General features: G+C 41.6%; 1 protein-coding gene across 2 annotated transcripts in view; it reads left to right on the top strand.

Moving 5' to 3' along the window:
* Window positions 1-271: 271 nt before the first annotated feature.
* Window positions 272-21,017, top strand: part of PANK2 (pantothenate kinase 2) — a 35,451-nt gene continuing 14,705 nt past the window's right edge. Inside the window, exons 1-3 of one of the 2 annotated variants that reach the window (XM_023512211.1) lie at window positions 272-654; window positions 16,518-16,870; window positions 20,564-20,817. In XM_023512211.1, coding sequence (XP_023367979.1) covers window positions 396-654; window positions 16,518-16,870; window positions 20,564-20,817 — 866 coding nt within the window. In that variant the 5' untranslated portion in view covers window positions 272-395. Of the gene's footprint in view, window positions 655-16,499; window positions 16,871-20,563; window positions 20,818-21,017 lie in introns of those variants that run through there. The other variant, XM_023512212.1, reaches the window with a different exon arrangement.

Here is a 21,017-nt window from a genome sequence, read left to right as displayed (position 1 = left end):
CCACTCGTGGAGGCTGCTGGGGAAGGCAGAGGTGGTTGCGGGACCCTACACCCACGCGTCCATTGGGCGGCGCCGCCATCACACTCCTAGGCTATACCTCCTTCTCCTCCTCCGCGGATCCCAGATCCCCTCCTCCGCCAACCTCCACCCCACCCCGTCCTGGGAGCCTTTCATTGGACGAAGACACGTTCAATCCGCCTCGAATCAGGGAGCTGATTGGACTCTAGGCGTTCGGGCCGCCCTCCACCTGTTCGGATTGGCTTGCTGGGCGTTGGCGCAACGGAAGAGGCAGCCGGCGGAGGGTGCGCCTCTTCTCCGGCTGGACTGCCGCGGAGGAGGCGAGGAGGAGGCCGGCGCTGGGGAACTGGCTCGGGCGGCAGCGGTGGCTGCTGCGGATGGGAGCGGGCCGGCTCGGTGCGCCCATGGAGCGCCACGGCAGGGCCTCCGCCACCTCCTCCTCGTCAGCTGGGAACCCGGCGCCCGGGGGCCCCGAAGGGCGGCGGCGGGAGCCACTGCGGCGCCGAGCGAGCAGTGCGTCGGCGCCAGTGGTCGACGCCTCGGCAGAGGGTGTGAGGCGGGAACGACCTGGCTCCTACAGCGGCCCCACCTCGCTCTCCCGCCAGCGCGTCGAAAACCTCAGGAAAAAACGGCCGCGTAAGTTCCCCGCGGGGCGACCTCCTGGCCCGCCCTCCCCCCTCCCGGCCCGGCTGCCGTTTTTCCCGCGCGCAGAGGGTGCCCCCGCACGGTGGTCCCACGGTGGTGCGTGGCCTGGCACAGGGCTGGAGGCCTCGCGTTCCCATACGCGGCTCCTTTGGTGTTCGGCCCGCGCCCATAGGTCTGCGCTTCCCGTTTGTTGGACCGCTTCACCGTCTTCTTAGTTCCTTGGACATTCTTTCCCGAGTCACATGATTTTATCCTCGAGAAGGCTTCTTTTGACTCATTTCCAGCGCCTCGCCTCTGTTCCCCTCCCCCCAAATCCTTTGAATCCCCAATGGCTGTCTTCTGTGGGTTTCTAAAGAGCTCCTCTACAGGATGTGGAGTCCTTAAAAATCTGGCTATTTCGGGCTTACTGGATAATGGTTAACCGCCCCCTGAGTTGTTGGTCCAGACCTAAAACTGGATTCTATGTTCTGTATACCTCTAAGCTTTGGCTGCTTTTCTTCCGGTGAGAATTCAGGTCATCTCTCACCCAGATACCCCCCATTTCTTTCTATTTGCAGGTACTCACGATTCAGAACTGTAGCATTCTGGGCATTAAGGCGCTTTCTTTTGAGGGAAAATGACATTTTTCTGAATTTCACCTTGGGAGTTGCACACGCTCCCCCCAGAAAATGGGTTTCTCCATTTTATTATCAGTTTTTTTTCCTCCATCCTGTATTTTCTTCCTTTTACAGGTCTTAATTCTGGACCGCTGTCTGGCAGCCATGCTGAGAGACAATATCAGTTGTCCTGATACGTTTAATATGCGCTTTATGGAAACATTTTACATATAGTTAGACTTCTTTGGTTGTTGCCAGATTCCTGTTCAGGAAATTGACTTATTTAAATTCAGATTGGGAGAGTGAGGGAAAATGGCAGAAAGTATGAAGTCTTTATTGGATGGTCTTGTACCTTAGCCTAACCACCCAGTTGCTTTTCCTTCATCGTTTTGTTTTGCTGTGAAAAGTTTGGGAGTTTTCAATTCTTCTGACTTGTCCCCATGTTATTGCAAGAGATTTGTAAAATGTGCCCAACCTGTACCATTTTCAGAGTCAGTTATCTGGTTTTATTTGAAAAGCACCTGATTTTTAAGCATTGCAAAACATTAGTTTCTTTATGGTTTTTGTACTACATCATCAGAGATGGATATAAATTCAAGAGATTCAGCAAAAAAGAATCAACAGCTATTAGCTACAGGATTTTTTTTTTTTTTGAGACGAGTCTCACTATGTGGCCCTCAGTAGAGTACTGTGGCATCACAGCTCACAGCAATGTCAAACTCTTGGGCTTAAGTGATTCTCTTGCCTCAGCTTCCCAACCAAGTAGCTGGGACTACAGGCGCCCACCACAACGCCTTTTTTTGTTGCAGTTGTCATGTTGTTTAGCAGGCCTGGGCTGGGTTTGAACCTGTCCCAGCCTTGGTGTATGTGGCTGGTGCCATAACCACTGAGCTTCCAGAACCGAGCCTGAAACTTCTTTTAAGGAACATAGTAGACAGTGTTGTAGGATTTATTTTTTGTTTTGGTGATGGATATTTTTCAGGATCATTTGCATTGCTCTCTCTGACTGAATAAATCATGAAAAGTCATCCCTCAGGTATTAAGACCTGCTAAAGAAATAAGATGCTGATTGTTCTTCCTTCCATTTGCTCTTTCTCTACTTATCCAGGGTGCACCTGTTAGAGAAGCAGCTTGTTGATTGCTGAACTCTCCAAGAATATACGTTAGTCTTAACGCTGAGAAAATTCATTGAAGACTAAATTTGTTTGTACTTACCATCAGGAGGGTTAGGTATGGAAAATGGTGCCATCTTTCTTTCGAGGTTACAGAACTTTGTTCTGGCTGGGCGAGGTGGCTCACACCTGTAATCCACTCTGGGAGGCTGAGGTGGGTGGATTGCCTGAGCTCACTGGTTGGAGATCAGCCTGAGAAAGAGCAAGACGCATCCCTAAAAATAGCCAGATGTTGTGGCGGGCACCTGTAGTCCCAGTTACTTGGGAGGCTGAGGCAAAAGAATTGCTTGAGCCCAAGAGTTTAAGGTTTCTGTTGAGCTATGATGCACTCTGCCAAAAAAAGAAAACCTTGTTCCGATATTGTTATATTAGTCTAAAGGTAGAGACTAACCAGTTGTCATTTAGAATTTGAAGGAGCTATTTGGGTTATCTTAGGAGTTTTTGTGGTCCTGTTTATGGTCATGTTGTGCCACACATGTTCTCTAGAGCAGTGTGATTTCCAAACCTGACCCTATCCCAGTCTTACTGCATTAGAATCACTAGGCAGAAGGCTAGACTTGTGTATATGTAAGAAGTTTTTGGGCCAGGTGTGTGACTCACACCTGTAACCCTAGCACTCTGGGAGTCTGAGGCAGCTGGATTACATGAGGTTAGTAATTTGAGCCCAGCCTGAGTTAGAGGGAGACCCCATCTCTAAAAATAGCTATGCACCTGTAGTCCCATTTGCTTGGAGTCTGAGGTAAGAGGATCACTTGAGCCTGGGAGTTTGAGGTTGCAGCGAGCTGTGACGTCAAGGCACTCTACTGAGGGTGACATAGTGAAACTCTTGTCTAAAAAAAAAAAAGTTCTTCAAAAGTTTTGGATCAGGTGATGGTATGTCTCACAGTGTTGAGAGAGATACCAACTACTAAAGATTGGTGTAAAATGATGGAAACAAAGATGCTAATGATGGCAATACAGCTACCACTTTCTGATCGCTTACATGTTTGTGTTAGCATGCTACATGTTTTATGAACATGTAAGTCTGAATAGCTGGGTGTTGTGGTGGGTGCCTGTAGTCCCAGCTGCTTGGAAGGCTGAGGCAAGAGAATCGCTTAAGCCCAAGAGTTTGACATTGCTGTAAGCTGTGACGCCAGGGCACACCTAGGGCAACATCGTGAGACTCTGTCTTAGAAAAAAAAAAATAACATGTACATCACCATTACCCTGTGATGTAGATATTTTTTATTTTTGTAGAGATAGAGTCTCACTCTGTCGCCCCTGTAGAGTGCTGTGGCGTCACACAGCTCACAGCAACCTCCAGCTTTTGGGCCCAGGTGATTCTCCTGCCTCATCCTCCTGAGCAGCTGGGACCACAGGTGCCTGCCACAATGCCCGGCTATATTTTGTTGCAGTTTGGCCGGGGCTGGGTTCGAACCCGCCACTCCCGGGACATGTGGCCCACGCCCTACTCACTGAGCCACAGGCGCCACCCAGTGTAGGTATTTTTTAATCCCTAATTTCCAGATGATGAAATGAGCTCAGCGAAATTGTCCCTTTCTTTATCCAAGGCCATATGTGAGATAGTAGTGGGATTGGGTTTTCATTCTTAGTGTCTGACTTCAGACCAGTGTTCCTGGTCCACATTTTGGGGTAGGGGAAGGTAGTATGGATATAATCCAGAGCTGTGATTCTCAGAAGTGTTTAACTCTTCCTCACTCAACCCAGTCCATCATTTCACACTACAGGTTTGCAAAGGAGTCTAAAGTTAGTTTTAACTTTTTTTTGAAACATAATCATATACAGTGTAATGCATAATTTTGGCAAACACATACACTCATGTAATGAGAACATTTTTATCAAGAGCTCCAGATGGGCAGCAAATGTAGGAACCCTGGGATCAGTGCTCCACAGGAGTTTGGAGGACAAGTTGGAGTTGGTTCTTTGAAGATGTGTGTTGTAGCACTCCAGGGAGATCTTTGGGATTTCTGCTTTTGGATTCGTGCTAATCATGGAATAGCCTTCTTTTTTTTTTTTTTTTGAGACAGAACCTCCCCCTGGGTAGAGTGCCGTGGCATCACAGCTCACAGCAACCTCCAACTCCTGGGCTCAAGCGAGTCTCCTGCCTCTGCCTCCCAAGTAGCTGGGACCACAGGTGCCCGCCACAACGCCCGGCTATTTTTTGGTTGCAGCCGTCATTGTTGTTTTGGGGGGTCCGGGCTGGGGATTTGAACCCGCCTCCTCAGGTGTACGTGGCTGGCGCCTTAACCCGTTGAGCTATAGGCACCGAGCCTGGAATAGCCTTCATTAAGTCTAGATAATAAAGCTTTTTGTTTGTAGCTTGACAGTGCTAACCTAGGAAATGCATGGCTTTTTCTTGGCTTTGTGGGGGAGTGTCAGTGATGGCTGCTGGAACCCTGTTGGACTACTACCCTGTGTCAGGCTCAATGTTTCACTTTCAGTTAGGGTAGTAAGAAGGGCTCAGGAAAAAATTAGTTTACTGTGGATTTGCAGCCCACTTTTGAGTGACAGTATGGGAGAGGATGTTTAACCCCTTACTGTATCAATTTTAAAAATAAATGAAATCAAATATGGCCCCTCATTTTGGATGTGTAATAAATATTAAGCATTAAGCACTGTCTAAAATTAGTCCACTTAAGTAACTGTGTAAAATAGCACAGTATATTAGTAGCCATTTGTATGAATCATGCTTGCTTTCTTTTTTTTTTTGAGACAGTCTCAAGCTGTCGCTCTGGGCAGAGTGCTGTAGCATCACAGCTCACAGCAACCTGAAACTCTTGGGTTTAAGCGATTCTCTTGCCTCACCCTCCCAAGTAGCTGGGACTATAGGCATGGGTCACCATGCCCGGCTAGTTTTTTTATTTTTAGTAGAGACAGAGTCTCAGTTTTGCTCAAGATGATCTGGAACTCCGGAGCTCAAGCAATTCACTTGCCTCCACCTCCTGGAGTGCTAGTATTATAGGCATGGGCCACAGTGCCTGGCCTAAAGTTTGCTCTCTAAATTAGGTGAAAGACATCTGTCAGTTTTTAAGTAGTCTGTTACATTTTGTGTTATTTATAGTTCCTGAATAGGAAATTTATTTTGAGTCTGATTTTACAATATATAGTGTTAGTATCTGGTCCCTGAGTTTAAACCTAGGGTCCCCAACTCCCTGGGCAGGCTGATACTTGGCTGTGTAGCAGGAGATGAGTGGTGGGTGGGTGAGCTTCATCTGTATTTACAATTCCTCCAATACTGCCTGAGCTCTACCTCTGGTCAGTCCTCTTGGTTTCTGGAAAAAATTGTCTTCCATGAAACCTGTCTCTGGTGCCAAAAAGGTTGGAGACCATTAGTTTAAACTGGGTATAAGAATAATTATGTTATCATTTGAAATGTCATTTTAAAAAAAGAATAATTATTAAAGTATTTTTTTTTTTTTTTTTTTTTTGAGACAGAGTCTCACTGTGTCCCCCTTGGTAGAGTACCGTGGTATCACAGTTCACAGCAACCTCAAACTCTTGGGTTTAAACGATTCTCTTGCCTCAGCCTCCCAAGTAGCTGGGACTACAGGTGCCCACCACAATGCCTGGTTATTTTTTGGTTGTAGTTGTCATTGTTGGCCCTGGCTGGGTTAGAACCCCCCAGCCCTGGTGTATATGGCTGGTGCCATAGTCTCTGAGCTACAGGTGCCGAGCCTATTAAAGTATCTTTTCATATGAGGCCAAGATATTGCTTAGCAGAACAATCTAGTGATTTGGGTTTGCAATATATAAACCATATGTGGTTTGTTAATAATGCAATTCACAATGTTGGAAAACTGAGCACACTTTTATAAATCATGTATTTACTGTTAGAAAGCATTTCAATTGTTGAAACCTGTTACGTGCATTGTGGTAAACGTGGCGTTACATAAATCTGTGAGGGTTTAAATTCTCTCTAGAATTGTATCCTTACTCAACTATAAGTTGCCCAGACTAAGGACTTAATACCAGGAAGTAGGCTAAGGGCTGTGAATAGACTGACATACCTGTGAATATTAATGGTCAAGACCTATGAATTAGAAGTGGAGGCCTTCTACCAGTGAAATATGAAGTATGATTTGGCAGGAGTTCCTTTTCCATAACTTTTCCTTCTAGAAGTATAATGAGAATTGGAAGGATTGTGTAGTGTTCATTATGTCATGCAGCCAGTAAAAGGAATCCAAACTGCTTTGGACAGGCTGAATGTTTAGAAATAACAGAATTATATGTCCTGAATTGTATGTTCCCTCAGCTATCAAGAGGTATTTATTTATACCTGTGATAAACCTTCCATGCCTCTCAATTCTAGGATTAAACAGTTTGAACAATAGTATAGGGGAAAATAGTGAAACCATTAACAGACTATAACAAGGATGTGAACTGAGCTCTGTTCAATCTCCTTTTTTTCCTTATGTATTGTCGATCTTCGTTTTATTGGAGTATGTGGATTTTTTAAAACTGCTTTAAATTTTTTTATTGATCAAGAACATATTCTTTTCTCTTAGGTTTGTATAGGTAACTTGTTAAAGGGCTCAGGAAGTCTGGTTTTGAGTTCTACCCCCTCTTGACTGTGACCTTGGGTTCCTTTGCACCTCAGTTTCTTTATCTGTAAAATGGGATGTTTGTAGTACTTATGTCCTATGGTTACTGCAGATGTTAAATACATGCATATAGTGCATGGCTGTTAATAGGTAATCATTTAAAGCATCATAGCCATTTACTGATGGCCAGTTTACTTAATAAGCATTAAACATTACAGAATCCTCCGTTGTTCCTAAATTTGTCCAGACTTTTAGTTTGTAGTCTTGTTGATGTGATTTTGTTGGTGGAACACTGTATCTCCTCCTCTTTCGCTATCCACAGGTTTAGCATTATAGAAAGGCTGCTGCTGGGAAAATAGGGATTGGGTCTGCTTGCTTTCTTGTTCATGGGCAGCATTGTTACTTAAGATTGAAGAAACTTTTTCTCTTCTAGGTGGAAGGGACAGGCTTTTCATGATTCAGTGGCCTTAGTGGATTAGGCCCAACATGGGGAATGGAATTCTCTTGGTGTAAAAGCAAAAAAACCCAACTCCCACCCCCAAATGAGACTCTTCTTGGGAATGAGCTGGAACGGCTGCTTGGGGGTCACCCACAATGTCCTCTATAGGCTTGTATTGACTTGCTTGGATTAATTGGGGAGGGTTGACATTTTAATAATATTTAATTTTTCTGTTTGGAATAGGATACATCTCTCCCATTAGTATGTCTTTGAACACACCATTTTTTTTTTGTTTGAGACAGTCTCACTTTGTCACCCTCTGTAGAGTGCTGTAGCGTCATAGCTCACAGCATGATTCTCTTGCTTCAGCCTCCCAGGTAGCTGGGACTACAGGTGCCTGCCACAATGCCCGGCTATTTTTTGTGGCAGTTGTCATTGTTGTTTAACTGGCCTGGACCAGGTTTGAACCCACCACCTTTGGTGTCTGTAGCCAGTGCTGTAACCACTGTGCTAGGGGCACTGAGCCTCAATATTTATGGCATTTGTTATACTGTTCATGACTTTTTTCATGTCTTTTGTTGGATTTGAATTATTATATAATATATGAAAAGCTGCTTTTTTTTTTTTTTGGTATATGAATGCCTTAAAATATTTTTTGTTCTGTTTTAATTGATTTTTTTTTTTTTTTTTTTTTGACACAGAGCCTCAAGCTATCCCCCTGGGTAGAGTGCTATGCATCACAGCTCACAGCAACTTCCAACTCCTGGGCTCAAGCGAGTCTCCTGCCTCAGCCTCCCAAGTAGCTGGGACCACATGTGCCTGCCACAATGCCCGGCTATTTTTTGGTTGCAGCTGTCATTGTTTGGCAGCCTGGGCTGGATTTGAACCTGCCACCTTAGGTGTATGTGGTTGGCGCCTTAGCCACTTGAGCCACAGGCACCGAGACCAATTGATTTTTTTTTTTTTTTTTTAGGATTTATTTATTTACTTATTGAGACTGAGTCTCACTTTATTGCCCTCAGAGTGCTGTGTCATCATAGTTCACAGCAACCTCAAAGATCCAAATCTAATCCAAATCTTGGATTCAAGCAATCCTCTTATCTCAGCCTTCCGCGTACCTGGGACTACAGATGCCCACCACAATACCTGGCTGTTTTTAGAGTGGTGTCTTGCTTTTGTCCACGCTGGCCTCAAACTTTTAGCCTCAAGTGATCCTCTGGAGTTTCCCAAAGTGCTAGGATTATATATGAACCATTGTCCCTGGCTGAGTTCTTATGTTTTTGATAGGAGCTTATGTTGGCAGAATGATTTGGGGAAACTTTCTAGATTTTTTTAGATTTTCTGTGCCCTAAAAGCTTGGAAGCTCATAAGGTTTGCTTGGAAACTATTAAGACTGGGAGTTTTTTGTTTGTTTTTTTTGACAGAGTCTCACTATGTTGCTCTCAGTAGAGTGCTGTGACATTACAGTTCACAGCAACCTCAAACTCTGGGCTTAAGCAATTCTCTTGCCATAGGCGCCTGCCAAAATGCCCGGCTATTTTTTTTGTTGCAGTTCTCGTTGTTTTACCTGGACCAACTTGGGCTGGGTTGGAACCTGCCAGCCTGGGTGTATGTGGCCAGCAACCTACCCACTGAGCTGCAGGTGCCACCTCTTTTTTCTTTTTTTGTTTTGAGACAAGAGTCTCACCCTCTTGCCCCAGGTTAGAGTGCTGCGGCCTCAGCCTCTTGAGTGGCTGGGATTACAGGTGCCTGCCACAAGGCCTGGCTAGTTTTTCTATTTTTAGTAGAAATGGGGTCTTACTCCTATTCAGATTGGTCTAAAACTCCTGAACTCAAGCAATCCTCCTACCTTGGTCTCCCAAAGTGCTGGGATTACAGGTGTGAGCCATCGTCCCCAGTTGATTTTTAAGCATTTTTAGTACTTTTGATTTCATGTTTTCTGTCTCGTTTTGAGCTACTTTTTGTGCTCTTATTTTGTAGCTAATCCTTTGTTTAGTATACATTTTTAAACTTACTGTTTATTACTATTTATGAAGTTGTATATACTGTTGGCTTACTTGTAAAATCTCTGGTTATGTACTTTTTTTAAGTTTCAGATTAATGTGAGGGTACAAATGATTAGGTTAGAATGTTTACATTTGTTAGGAGGTAGGGTCCCTGTTGTAGTTGTGGTTATGTACTATTTCATCTTTTTTGTTGTTGTTGAGACAGAGTCTCAAGCTGTCACCCTGGGTACAGTGCTGTGGTGTCACAGCTCCCAGCAACCTCAAATTCTTGGATTTAAGAGATTCTTTTGCCTCAGCCTCCCAAGTTACTGGGACCACAACTGTGCCTGCCACAACGCCCAGCTAGCTATTTTCTTTTTGCAGTTGTCGTTGTTTTAGCTGGCCTGGGCTGGTTTTGAACCCGCCAACCTCAGTATATGTGGCTGGTGCCCAATCCACTGAGCTACAGTGTCGCCCTCATCTTTTTTTTTTTTTTTTAAAGAAAAGTTCTATCTTTTCTTTTTCTTGGATATAATCACCAGAAATTTGTCTGTTTTAACGGCATTTTCAAAGCTTGATTCTGTTGATCAGCTCTGTTTTGACTTTGTTCACGCTGGCTTTTCTCATTTACATTCTTTAATCTTTAGTAACGTCTGCTTATTTTCAGTCTTTTATTTTTCTAGCATTTAAAATTTTCTGTAGCAGTCCCTTTTTTTTTTAAGAGACAGTCTTAGTTTGTTGCCCTCGGTAGAGCGCTGTGGCATCACAGCTCATAGCAACCTCCAGCTCTTGGGCTTAGGCGATTCTCTTGCCTCAGCCTCCCAAGTAGGGACTATAGGTGCCTGCCACAACACCCAGCTCTTTTTTGTTGCAGTTGGTTGGGCCCTGGTTCGAACCGGCCACCCTGGGCATATGGGGCCAGGGCCCTACTCACTGAACCACAGGCACCGCCCAACATTCCCTTTTATTTAGATTTTGTTGTTTGAATGTATTAATAAACATTTAATGCTAGAAGCTTCCTTTTGAGTATTACTTTGAGTAGATGCTATTTGTTTTGATGTATTGTGTCATTCACTTTAAATTTTGTTTTGATTTCCTCTGTAATTTCAGAGTTAAAAAGTTTCCAAGTCATGTTGTGCGAGGTGGCTTATGCCTGTAATCCTAGCATTGTGGGAGGCTGAGGCAGGTGGATTGCTTGAGCTCTCCAGTTTGAGACCAGCTTGAGCAAAAAAGCAGACCCCATCTATACTAAAAATAGAAAAACTGAGACTAGAGGATCACTTGAGCCCAAGAGTTGGAGGTTGCTGTGAGCTATGATGCCATGGCACTCTACCCAGAGCGACAGCTTGAGACTCTGAAAAAAAAAAAAAAATTTCCAGGTTGATTTTGAGGTATTGTGGTAAATGAATGCAATTTGTTTTTGTTCTTTGGAATTTGAAGTACTTTAAGCTAGTGTGGTTAAAAAATTTTTTCTTTTGAGACAGTCTCATTTTTAAAATTTATTTTTATTTTTAATTTATTTATTTTTTGCCGTTTGGCTGGGGCTGGGTTTGAACCTGCCACCCTCCGTATATGGGGCGGGCACCCTACTCACTAAGCCACAGGCACCGCCTTTTTTTTTATTTTTTTATTTTTTCGAGACAGAGTCTCACTTTGTCCTGAGTAGGGTGTTGTGGCGTCACAGCTCACAGCAACCTCTTGCTGTTAGGCTGAGGCAAAATTTAAAGTGAATGACACAATACATTCTCCCAAGGGCTTATGATTCTCTTGCCTTAGCCTCCCAAGTAGCTGGGACTACAGGTGCCTGCCACAATGCCTGGCTATTTTTTTGTTGGAGTTTGGCTGAGGCCTGGTTCAAACTCACCACCCTCGGTATATGGGGCTGGCACCTACTCACTGAGCCACAGGCACTGCCCCAGAGTCTCATTTTGTTACCGTTAGTAGAGTACTGTGGTGTCACAGCTCACAGCAACCTCAAACTCTTGGGCTCAAGTAATCCTTTTCCCTCAGCTTTCCAAGTAGCTGGGACTACAGGCAACTGCCACAACACTTGTCTTTTAATTTTTTTTTTTTTTGAGACAGAGTCTCAAGCTGTGGCTCTGGGTAGAGTGCTGTGGTGTCACAGCTCACAGCAACCTCCAATCGTTTACGCGATTGTCTTGCCTCAGTCCCCCAAGTAGCTGGGACTACAGATACCTGCCACAGTGTCTGTTTTTTTTTTTTTTTTTTTTGGTTGTAGTTATCATCATTGTTTGGTGGGCCCTGGGCTAGATTTGAACCCACCAGCTCCAGTGTATGTGGCTGGCGCCTTAGCTGCTTGTGCTACAGGTGCAAGCCACCAGGCTATTTTTAGAGACGAAGTTTCACTCTGGCTCAGGCTAGTCTTGAACGTGTGAGCTCACACAATCCACCTGCTTCTGCCTCCCAGAGTGCTAGGATTATGGTCATGAGCCACCATGCATCATTAGTGTGATTAATTTTTGTGAATCGTTTGTGGGTATTTGAGCGGAAAATGTATTCGATTTTTTTGATAGAAACTTTATTTATGTATTGTTGATCACCTTATTAGCTGTGATATTTAAATTCTCTGTATGCCATTCTTTTGTATATGTGTCACCTACAGTTTTCTGAAATCTGTGTCATTCTCATTCTGATTTGTAGATTTATCAATTTCTCTGTTTTTAATATTTTTTGAAGCGTATGTTAGGTACATAAGGATCATGGCTGTTAAGTTTACTGCTTGCACTTCTTCATGCACATGACATTTCTTTTTGTCTCCCCTTAAGGCTTAATTATTTTTTGAGTTGTTTGATCTGCTAGTATGGCAGTTGGTTTTTGCCAGTAGCATTGTCCTGGCATTTATTTTGCTCATTAATATTCAGCTATGTAAATTTGGCAAATCAGGTAAATAAATGGTGCCACTGAGGTTACCCACTGTTACGGTCAGTGAATACTCTACGTGATCACGAGTGAAAGCAGGGTTGAGAATTGTGAATCTAATTTCCTCAGTAGATCTCTATTTGGGGGGAATAACATGAGCATAGCCCCTTGATCAGTGTAATGCTGGTTTTGAAACTTGTAGCCTTTACTATCCTTGGCTCCTAAATGTAAGTCAGCCACTCTATCTAGTATATTCCTCTCCAGTGAGGTGCTTGAGTGCTTAAGATTTTGATATGAGTGTTAATTTTGACTGAATACCATGCCTTTTCATCTTTCAAAGCAGTCAGTTCCTCGTCATGTGACTTCATTGTGGGTGTTTTATCATTTTTCCTTCAGTTTACTTAATGTTATCTTGTTTTTATGTTATCTTGTTGAGTTTTTTTTTAATGTCAGCATGCGGGTGAAATTCTTCAGTCTTTCTGGAAGAGAAATTTGAGCTGTTTGTAATTACTGATGTATTTGCATTCATTCCTGTCATTTCTTGTTTTGTATTTATAGTTTTACTGGTATTTGAACTGACTCTTTTCTAGTTATTCGGTAGTCTTGTGTTCTTTTTCTCTTCTTCTGGAGTTACCTATAAGTTTTTAACACATTTAAATTGTTGCTTCTCTATTCTTGTCTAGAATTAATCAGTCTTTTGTCTTTTCTTCCTTTTCCCAACAAGACAGAACTGCTGCTTGCTTTCACTTCTTCTCCTTTCTCTTCCCTCTTCGACTTCCTATGTTGAAATAATGTAAGTATTTTAGTTTCACATTGCTCACTTTTCTAAAAGTCAGCATGTACTGGTACCTTTGCTTATTGTTTCTTAAAGCTCTTGGATGTTTTAAAATTATGTTGGCATGCATTTACTAATTATTTCAGAGAAGGTCTTTGAGTGGTAAACCCTGAGTCCTTTAATGTGTGAAAATATCTTTTGCACTCCTACTTGAGAGCTGATTTGGCTGAATGTAAATTTCAAAACCTTTTTCTTTGTAACTTTGAAGCCAGTGATCCATTGTCTTCTGGCATCTGTGTTGCCCAGGAGGAGTTTAATATTTACCTTTTTGTGATTTAAGTATCTGTAGGAATTTAGGTTTTTTTTTTTTTTTTTTAAGAATTTCTTGAAATTGCAGTAGGATGTATCTAAGTTATCTTCCCCTTCTACTTGATTCTGTGTTAAAGAGTTTCAGTCTGATGGTTCATGTCCTCCCTTTGCCCTAGGAAGTTTGTAGAACTCACATAAGATGTTGGTCTTTTCTGGTTCTGTATTCTGTGTATCTTCCTTTCCTTCCTATGTGAGAGGCACGCTTTTTCTGTGTCTATTTTGTTAAATATATTTATTGAACTTTATTTTGGCAATTGTTTTTTCTTCCTTTTTACCAGAGTACTTATTCAGTTTACATATGATAAACTGCATCCGTTTAAGTGCACAGTTGTATGCATTTTTATAGATACACATACCCATATACACACACAGTCCTCCTGCTGCAAACAGTCTAGATTTGGTTTACCACAGAAAATTTCTCACACACAGTTTTTTCCATCCTTACCCCCTCACCCCCATCCCAGCCTACGATCTTGCTCTCAGATGCAGAAATAATTGTTTTGTGTTTTCTAGAGTTTCATATAGTATATATAACCTTTTGTGCAAGGCCTCTTTTACTCAGCCTGTTTATGAGATTCACGCATGCTAAGTGTATTATTAGTTTGTCCTTTGGTTTTGAGACCATTTTTTCCACAACTATCAAATTAACATGGACACACCTTATTTAATTTCACTAGTTTGGCATAAACTTCTTTGTATATGTGTATTTAGTTCTATATAATTTAATCACATGCAAATTTTTTGTACCCACACACTGTTGGCAATCAGTTTTGAATTTCCAGTTTTTCTTTATGGTAGATTATTCATTTTTTATGGATGATGTCTCATTTCTGAGAATATTTATGATTCTCCTATTTATTCCTGCAACTCTTTCTTTCTTTTGTGGTGTTGATTTCGCTTTTGGTTTTTCTAGTTTATAAAGTGATCATTTCTGGTTTGAGAATGGTTGTTCGTCTGTCAGTGGGTGGGTACAGTTTCTGTTTACCAGTCTGTCAGGATAGATTGTAGGGGAGAGATGAGGTACTTGTCCAGGTGTGGCATCTCCTTATTCCTTCTGGGTAATAGCAAACACCTGGGTGCTATCCTGATTTTGGCTCTAGTGCCTATGAACTCATTGAAGAGCTTGCCTCTGCGAGGGTGGAGATGGGCATGGTTCTTGGTAAAGTGAGCGGTCTGTCTAGTTGCTCCAAATGCCTTTTCCCACCAGATTACTTGTGATTGCACCAGAGCCTGCGCCTGTTTCCTCATGGCAGCCCCTTCAATCTGTAGCTTGGATAGAGCACCCTTGCATCTTCTCCCACTTTCGTAGCTGCTCCCAGTTTTAATAGTGTTCCTCTTTTGAGGGTTCTGCATAATTACTGCCTTCGTCACTTTAGTTCTTCAGGTGGTATCATTTCTTGTTTGCTAGAATCATTTTAGAAAAGAACGTATCAATAAATCCTTATCTTCTAGGAGGCTGAGGCAAGTGGATTGCTCGAGCTCAGGAGTTCTGAGACCAGCTTGAGCAATAGTGAGACCTTTTTACTAAAGATAGAAAGATTGAGGCAAGAGGATCACTTGAGCCCAAGAGCTTGAGGTTGCTGTGAGCCATGACTATTGCACTATATTCAGCCTGCCAGAGTGAGACTGTGTCTCAAAAAAAAAAAAAATCTATTCATTTCTAGGACGTAAGGTGGGAAAGACATGTACAGATGCTCCTCAACTAGCCTAATCTATCTTAAACATGTTCAGAGCACTTAGATTAGCTTCTAGTTGGGCAAAATCATTCAGTACAAAGCCTATTTTATAATAAGGTATTGAATATCTGTAATTTACTGAGTACTGTACTGAAAGTGAAAAGCAGAGTGGGTACTGGAAGCATAGTTCATACCAAATGCCTATTGCTTTTGCACCATTGTGAAAATTGTTACATTGAACTGTTGTTAAGTTGGGGATTGTCTCTATGTCTTATGTGGTCCATCTTGATTCAGTCTCTTGACTTTTTTTTTTTTTTTTAGCGACAGAGTCTCACTTTGTCACACTCGGTAGAGCGTTGTGGCATCATGGCTCACAACAACCTCCAGCTCTTGGGCTTAGGCGATCCTCTTGCCTCAGCCTCCCGAGTAGCTGGGGCTACTGGTGCCCGCCACAATGCCCAGCTATTTTTTGTTGCAGTTTGGCCTGGGCCAGGTTTGAACCCACCACCCTCGGTATATGGGGCCAGCACCCTATTCACTGAGCCACAGGCGCCATCTTTTTTTTTTTTAAAGAAGGACTGTTTTGGGGGGGAACAGATGAACTTAAAGTTCATTGAAACTTTTATTTTTGGGATATCAAATTTCGAAAGAGAAATTGACCACTGGAGCTTACATTACATAGAGTTCGTAATTTCCTCTATCTTTACATCAAGTATTAAACCAGAACTCTGAAGTGTGAACATTTCTTCTTGAAGCCGGTGGGAAGGATAAAAATTTCCATTTTCAATCTTTGTTTTTCAGAGTTGAGGCTAATGGGTTAGGTAGTTATTTTCTTATTTTTAAAATATTTATCAGCTGGGCATGGTGGCTCATGCCTGTAATCCTAGCACTTTGGGAGACTGAGGCAGGTGGATTGCTAGAGCTTAAGATCAGCCTATGCAACAGCAGGACCTTTCTCTACTGACAATGGAAAAATTTGCCTGGTGTTGTGTCTGGCATCTACTCCTAGCTACACGGGAGGCTGAGGCAAGTGGATCACTTGAGCCTAAGAGTTTGAGGTTGCTGTGAGCGATGATGCCATAGCACTCTAACAAGGGTGACAGTGAGACTGTGTCTCAAAAAGTATATTTTATAAAAAGTATATTTTATAGTTCAGTTTGGGCTTGTCTGTACAAGAAGGTTGGGTTGGCTTGAGTATTTTGATATTTTTCTTTTCAATCTTTGTCTTAGGGTTTTTTTTTTCTTTTAAAGATGTACTTCCAGATCATAACATTTCTTTTCCCCGAAATTTTTTGTTTGGAATTATATCCTTTGGAAACCTTATGGTTTCAATTATTAATTGAAATAAGTTGCTTCTCTAGTAAGTATAAATTTAGTTTTCAGGAAAAAGCTCTTCTGACTTGTTTTTCTTCCTCATTTAGTTTTTCCATGGTTTGGCTTGGATATTGGTGGAACCCTGGTCAAGTTGGTTTATTTTGAACCCAAGGACATCACTGCTGAAGAAGAAGAGGAAGAAGTAGAAAGTCTTAAAAGCATCCGGAAGTACCTGACCTCCAATGTGGCTTATGGGTCCACGGGCATTCGGGATGTTCACCTCGAGCTGAAGGACCTAACTCTGTGTGGACGCAAAGGCAATCTGCACTTTATACGCTTTCCCACTCATGACATGCCAGCTTTTATACAAATGGGCAGAGATAAAAACTTCTCAAGTCTCCACACTGTCTTTTGTGCCACTGGAGGTGGAGCGTACAAATTTGAGCAGGATTTTCTCACAGTATGCATTTTTTAGCTTATATACAATTTATGATAACTTGATTGTTAAAAATAATACCAATAACAAGTGGTGGAATCATTTCCATCTCTAATGGAACTTGGATTTTCTCAAGTCAAATGAAGATTAAATGTAAATAGTGACAGTCAGGAAATAGCCATCCTGGAGATTGTTGTATAGTTTACTTTTTCTCAGTTCAGTTGTATGGGTGAGAATCAGAACCACAAAAAGTATAGCATTTTGTTGTTCCTTTTTAGTATGCAACAATTTGTTAATCTGTGATAAACTGTAAGGCACTACTTAGCCTTATTAATTCTTGAACAATGAGATTGAAAAATAATTCTTACAAATCATGTCATTTCATGTTATAAAATTGTTTGCAGTGTCATCTACCTCAGAATTTCTCTTTCCCCTTGATTGTTTCTTGGCATATTCACAAATTGAAAAAATAAGGAGCTCTGGTCAAAAGTGGTGTTTTCAGGCCTGGCGGCTAGTCTGAGTTGGCTGACAGCGGAGCCCTCGTCTCCCCAGTGCCTTCTGATGTACTTTGTGCTACACTCTTGTTAACTGGAGTGTCTCAACCATGTTGAGCTCCTGTGAGCAGTCTATTTTGTTTCCATTCAGTGAATACTGTGAGCTAGGCCTTGAGGCTTGGTCCTTCCTATGAGGGTGAATGTGGGGATATATGGTAGAACTGACAAATGAATTGGTCAAGACACTGACCTTCAGGGTGCAGTATAGATTTAAAATGTCTTCAGTGACTTAATGTTTTTATGCCACCGAGTTAGAATATTAATCCAAAGGAGATTGTACTTTTGTTATTCTCCATGTCTTTTTTTTCCTCCTGTGTATCATTGTATGTTTTGTGACCTTGTTCTCTTTCTTTGTCTTCTATTTTATCCTTTTTCTTAGAACTGGCCTTAGTAATCATACTATAGAATTGATGTGAATTATTTAAAAGGTTTTATACTCTTTGTTTGGATTTTTCTTGGTTCTTGGTTTTCAGTGGTTTCTTTTCTACCTCTAAGTACAGGGGGAGGTGACAGGAGGAGAGACCTTTCTTTTCCTTTGTGAAAACCTCATAGGGAACTCTGGGTCATGACTGCTAGGTAAAGGGAAAACCTCTTCTAGAACCCTGTCGAGCAGTGGTTCTCCACCTGTGGGTTGAGCCTACAGGAACTGTATTAAAAGGCTGTGGCTTTAGGAAGATTGAGAATCACTGCTGTAGAGAGGTACCTTTTGGAATGTGTTTGAAACCCAGTTAAGCTTTTATCAAAGGCTCAGTGTTGTATTGTAATCATAGGAGGAGCGGGTACAAAGTGGATTTTATACCTTGGGAATTGGTTCTTAGGCTGTTGGAATTTATAAATGCCTGTCATATCTTGTTTGTGAATTGAGATTGACTCAGTATTTAATTAAAGCAAAGTGAAATATTTTTTAAAAAATGCTGAGTTACCCTGTTTGTTTTAAATTAATTTTTAGAGATAGGATCTCATTGTGTTGCTCAGGCTGGGCTCAAGAGATCTTCCCATCTCAGCCTCCTGAGTAGCTGGGACTAAAGGCCTGCCTGGCTGCCCTGCCTTGCTTTATATTGTATTTGCTTGTTGGTGCAGTATCTGTATCTTGAATAATGTACATTAGAGAAATTACCTATGGATTCAGTCACCTAACTGTATCAGTTATGCTGAGATTCATTAGGAATAGTAGCACAGTTGGACATTTCAGGGTAACATGGATTATGGGGAAGATTAAAGGAGAAATTGGTTTGACATAGTATGGGAAAGCTACTTGGATTTAAGTAGAACACCAGTGTAAAATGATTTAGCTTTGAAATGAAAATACAGGAACTTTGAGATGTAAATGTCCAGAAGTCAGTGTAGAATTCATCTTGGTATGAGGGAATGAAATAAAGACAGTGATAAACACCAAAAAGACTTTGTTTTGGTCAGAGGAGTAATTTAAATTCTTAATTAGGAATTAAGGATTACAATAAAGTTACCTATTTATTTTTCCATCTCCCATAATAGATTGAAATATACAGAGTTAAATGTGGAAGTCTCATTTCTCCAAAGATACCACTGTTAAAAGTTTATGTGTCTTTTAGCACTTGGGAGGCTGAGGCAGGTGGATTGCCTGAGTTCAGGAGTTCAAGACCAGCTTGAGCAAGAGCGAGACCCCATTTCTAAAAAAAATAGCTGGACATTGTGGCAGGCTCCTGTATTCCTAGCTGTTAGTGAGGCTGAGGCAAGAGAATTGCTTAAGCTCAAGAGTTTGAGGTTGCTGTGAACTGTGATGCCAGGGCACTCTACCAAGGGCGACAAAGTGAGACTGTCTCCAAAAAAAAAAGTTTATGTATCTTTTAAACTTTTTTGTGCATCATATGTACCTATGCATACAAATGTGGTTTTAAAAATAGGCAAGTTGGATATTTTTAAAAATGTTTCTCAACTTGCTTTTTTGACATATATTGGAGTTCTTACTTCAATACATACAAATCCCCTTCATTTTTTCTTTTTAATTATTTTTTATTTTTTGTTGTTGCAGTTTGGCCAGGGCTGGGTTTGAACTCACCACCCTTGGTATATGGGGCTGACACCCTACTCACTGAGCCACAGGCACCACCCCAATCCCCTTCATTTTTAATTGTTATGCAGTGTTCCATAGTATGAATAATTTAATGATTCCTTTATTGTTTAAATGGATTAAATTGATAAAAATGTTCTAAATTTTTATATTGCTGAAATCTCCCTGTCCCCCAAGAGGCTGTAACCAGTTTGTTTGTTTATATTTATTTTCTTATTTTCTTGTAGAGATGGGATCTTTGCTAAATTGCCAAGGCTAGTTTCAAACTCTTGATACTTGATACCTTGATACTCCTGCCTTGGCTTTCATTAGAAAGCAAAAAAAAAAAAACTTTGTTTTAGTAGAGGGCTCTGTCTTGCTCTGTCTCCTAGGCTGGAGTGGTGCAGTGTGTGATCATAACTCACTGTAACTGCCAACCTCTGGGCTTAAGCGATCTTCCCACCTTAACCCCTTCCAAGTAGCTGGGATTATGGGTGTGCACCACCATGCCTAGCTATGTAATTTTTTTTCTTTTTAAGAGATGAAGTCTCACTGTATTGTCCAGGTTGGCCTCAAGAGTTTTAGGTTCAAGTGATCTTCTTGTCTAGGCCTTCCACAGTGTTGGGATTATAGGTGTGAGCCACTGCACCTGGTCAGTCTTACCTTCTAATTGAACTTTCTGCTTCAGGTTGTTAAATAATAACGTGTGGCTTCTCTTGATACTGCTCCATAGTCTTGAAAGATGGTCTTTTGGAAAGCAGATGTCAGAGTCCTTCTGGCTCCTGCTCTGTGTTAGCAGGTGCTTTCTCATAGGGCGTGGCTTCAGTTGCACACCTGCCTCATTGTCCCTTGTTTTCTGCTTGACTAGTTAATAAGTGTTACTTGGGTTTTTTTTTTGCACATTACTTCAGCTGCTCCAGTGGTTTATAGTAGAGTATATTTGGGTCTGTGGGGGCAAAAGTCTGTCTTAGTAGTCTGATCTATGTTTGTTGTTTACAAATCTGTTTTGCAAAGTGTGCACAAATAATACACATCTGTGAGCCCAATTCTGTGGTTTAATATGGAGGAAGTGTCTTATTAAATGGAATTTTTATTTCTGTTAAGAAGTCTGAATACATTCTTATTTCATTACAGATAGGTGATCTTCAGCTTTGCAAACTGGATGAACTAGATTGCTTAATAAAAGGAATTTTATACATTGACTCAGTTGGATTCAATGGACGGTCACAATGCTATTATTTTGAAAACCCTGCTGACTCTGAGAAATGTCAGAAGTTACCATTTGATTTGAAAAATCCATACCCTCTGCTTCTGGTGAACATTGGCTCAGGGGTTAGCATCTTAGCAGTATATTCCAAAGATAATTACAAGCGGGTCACAGGTACCAGGTAAGTCTTTTTATATAAAAGTCATTGCTGCTGCTGCTGCTTTCCTTTCCTTTTCTTTTTTTCTTTATATTCTTTATTTTCTTTTTCATTTTTGAGTTTTTGCCCAGGGCTGGGCCTGAACCCGCCACCTCCAGCATATGGGGCCAGTGCCCCCCCTTTTTTTTTTTACATGTACTTTTTTTTTTTTTTTTGTTTTTTTT

The sequence above is a fragment of the Otolemur garnettii genome, unplaced genomic scaffold (genome assembly GCF_000181295.1).
Source record: "Otolemur garnettii isolate 467f Iridium unplaced genomic scaffold, OtoGar3 scaffold00025, whole genome shotgun sequence".
NCBI lineage: Eukaryota > Metazoa > Chordata > Mammalia > Primates > Galagidae > Otolemur > Otolemur garnettii.
This window is presented reverse-complemented; position numbering and strand designations above follow the sequence as displayed.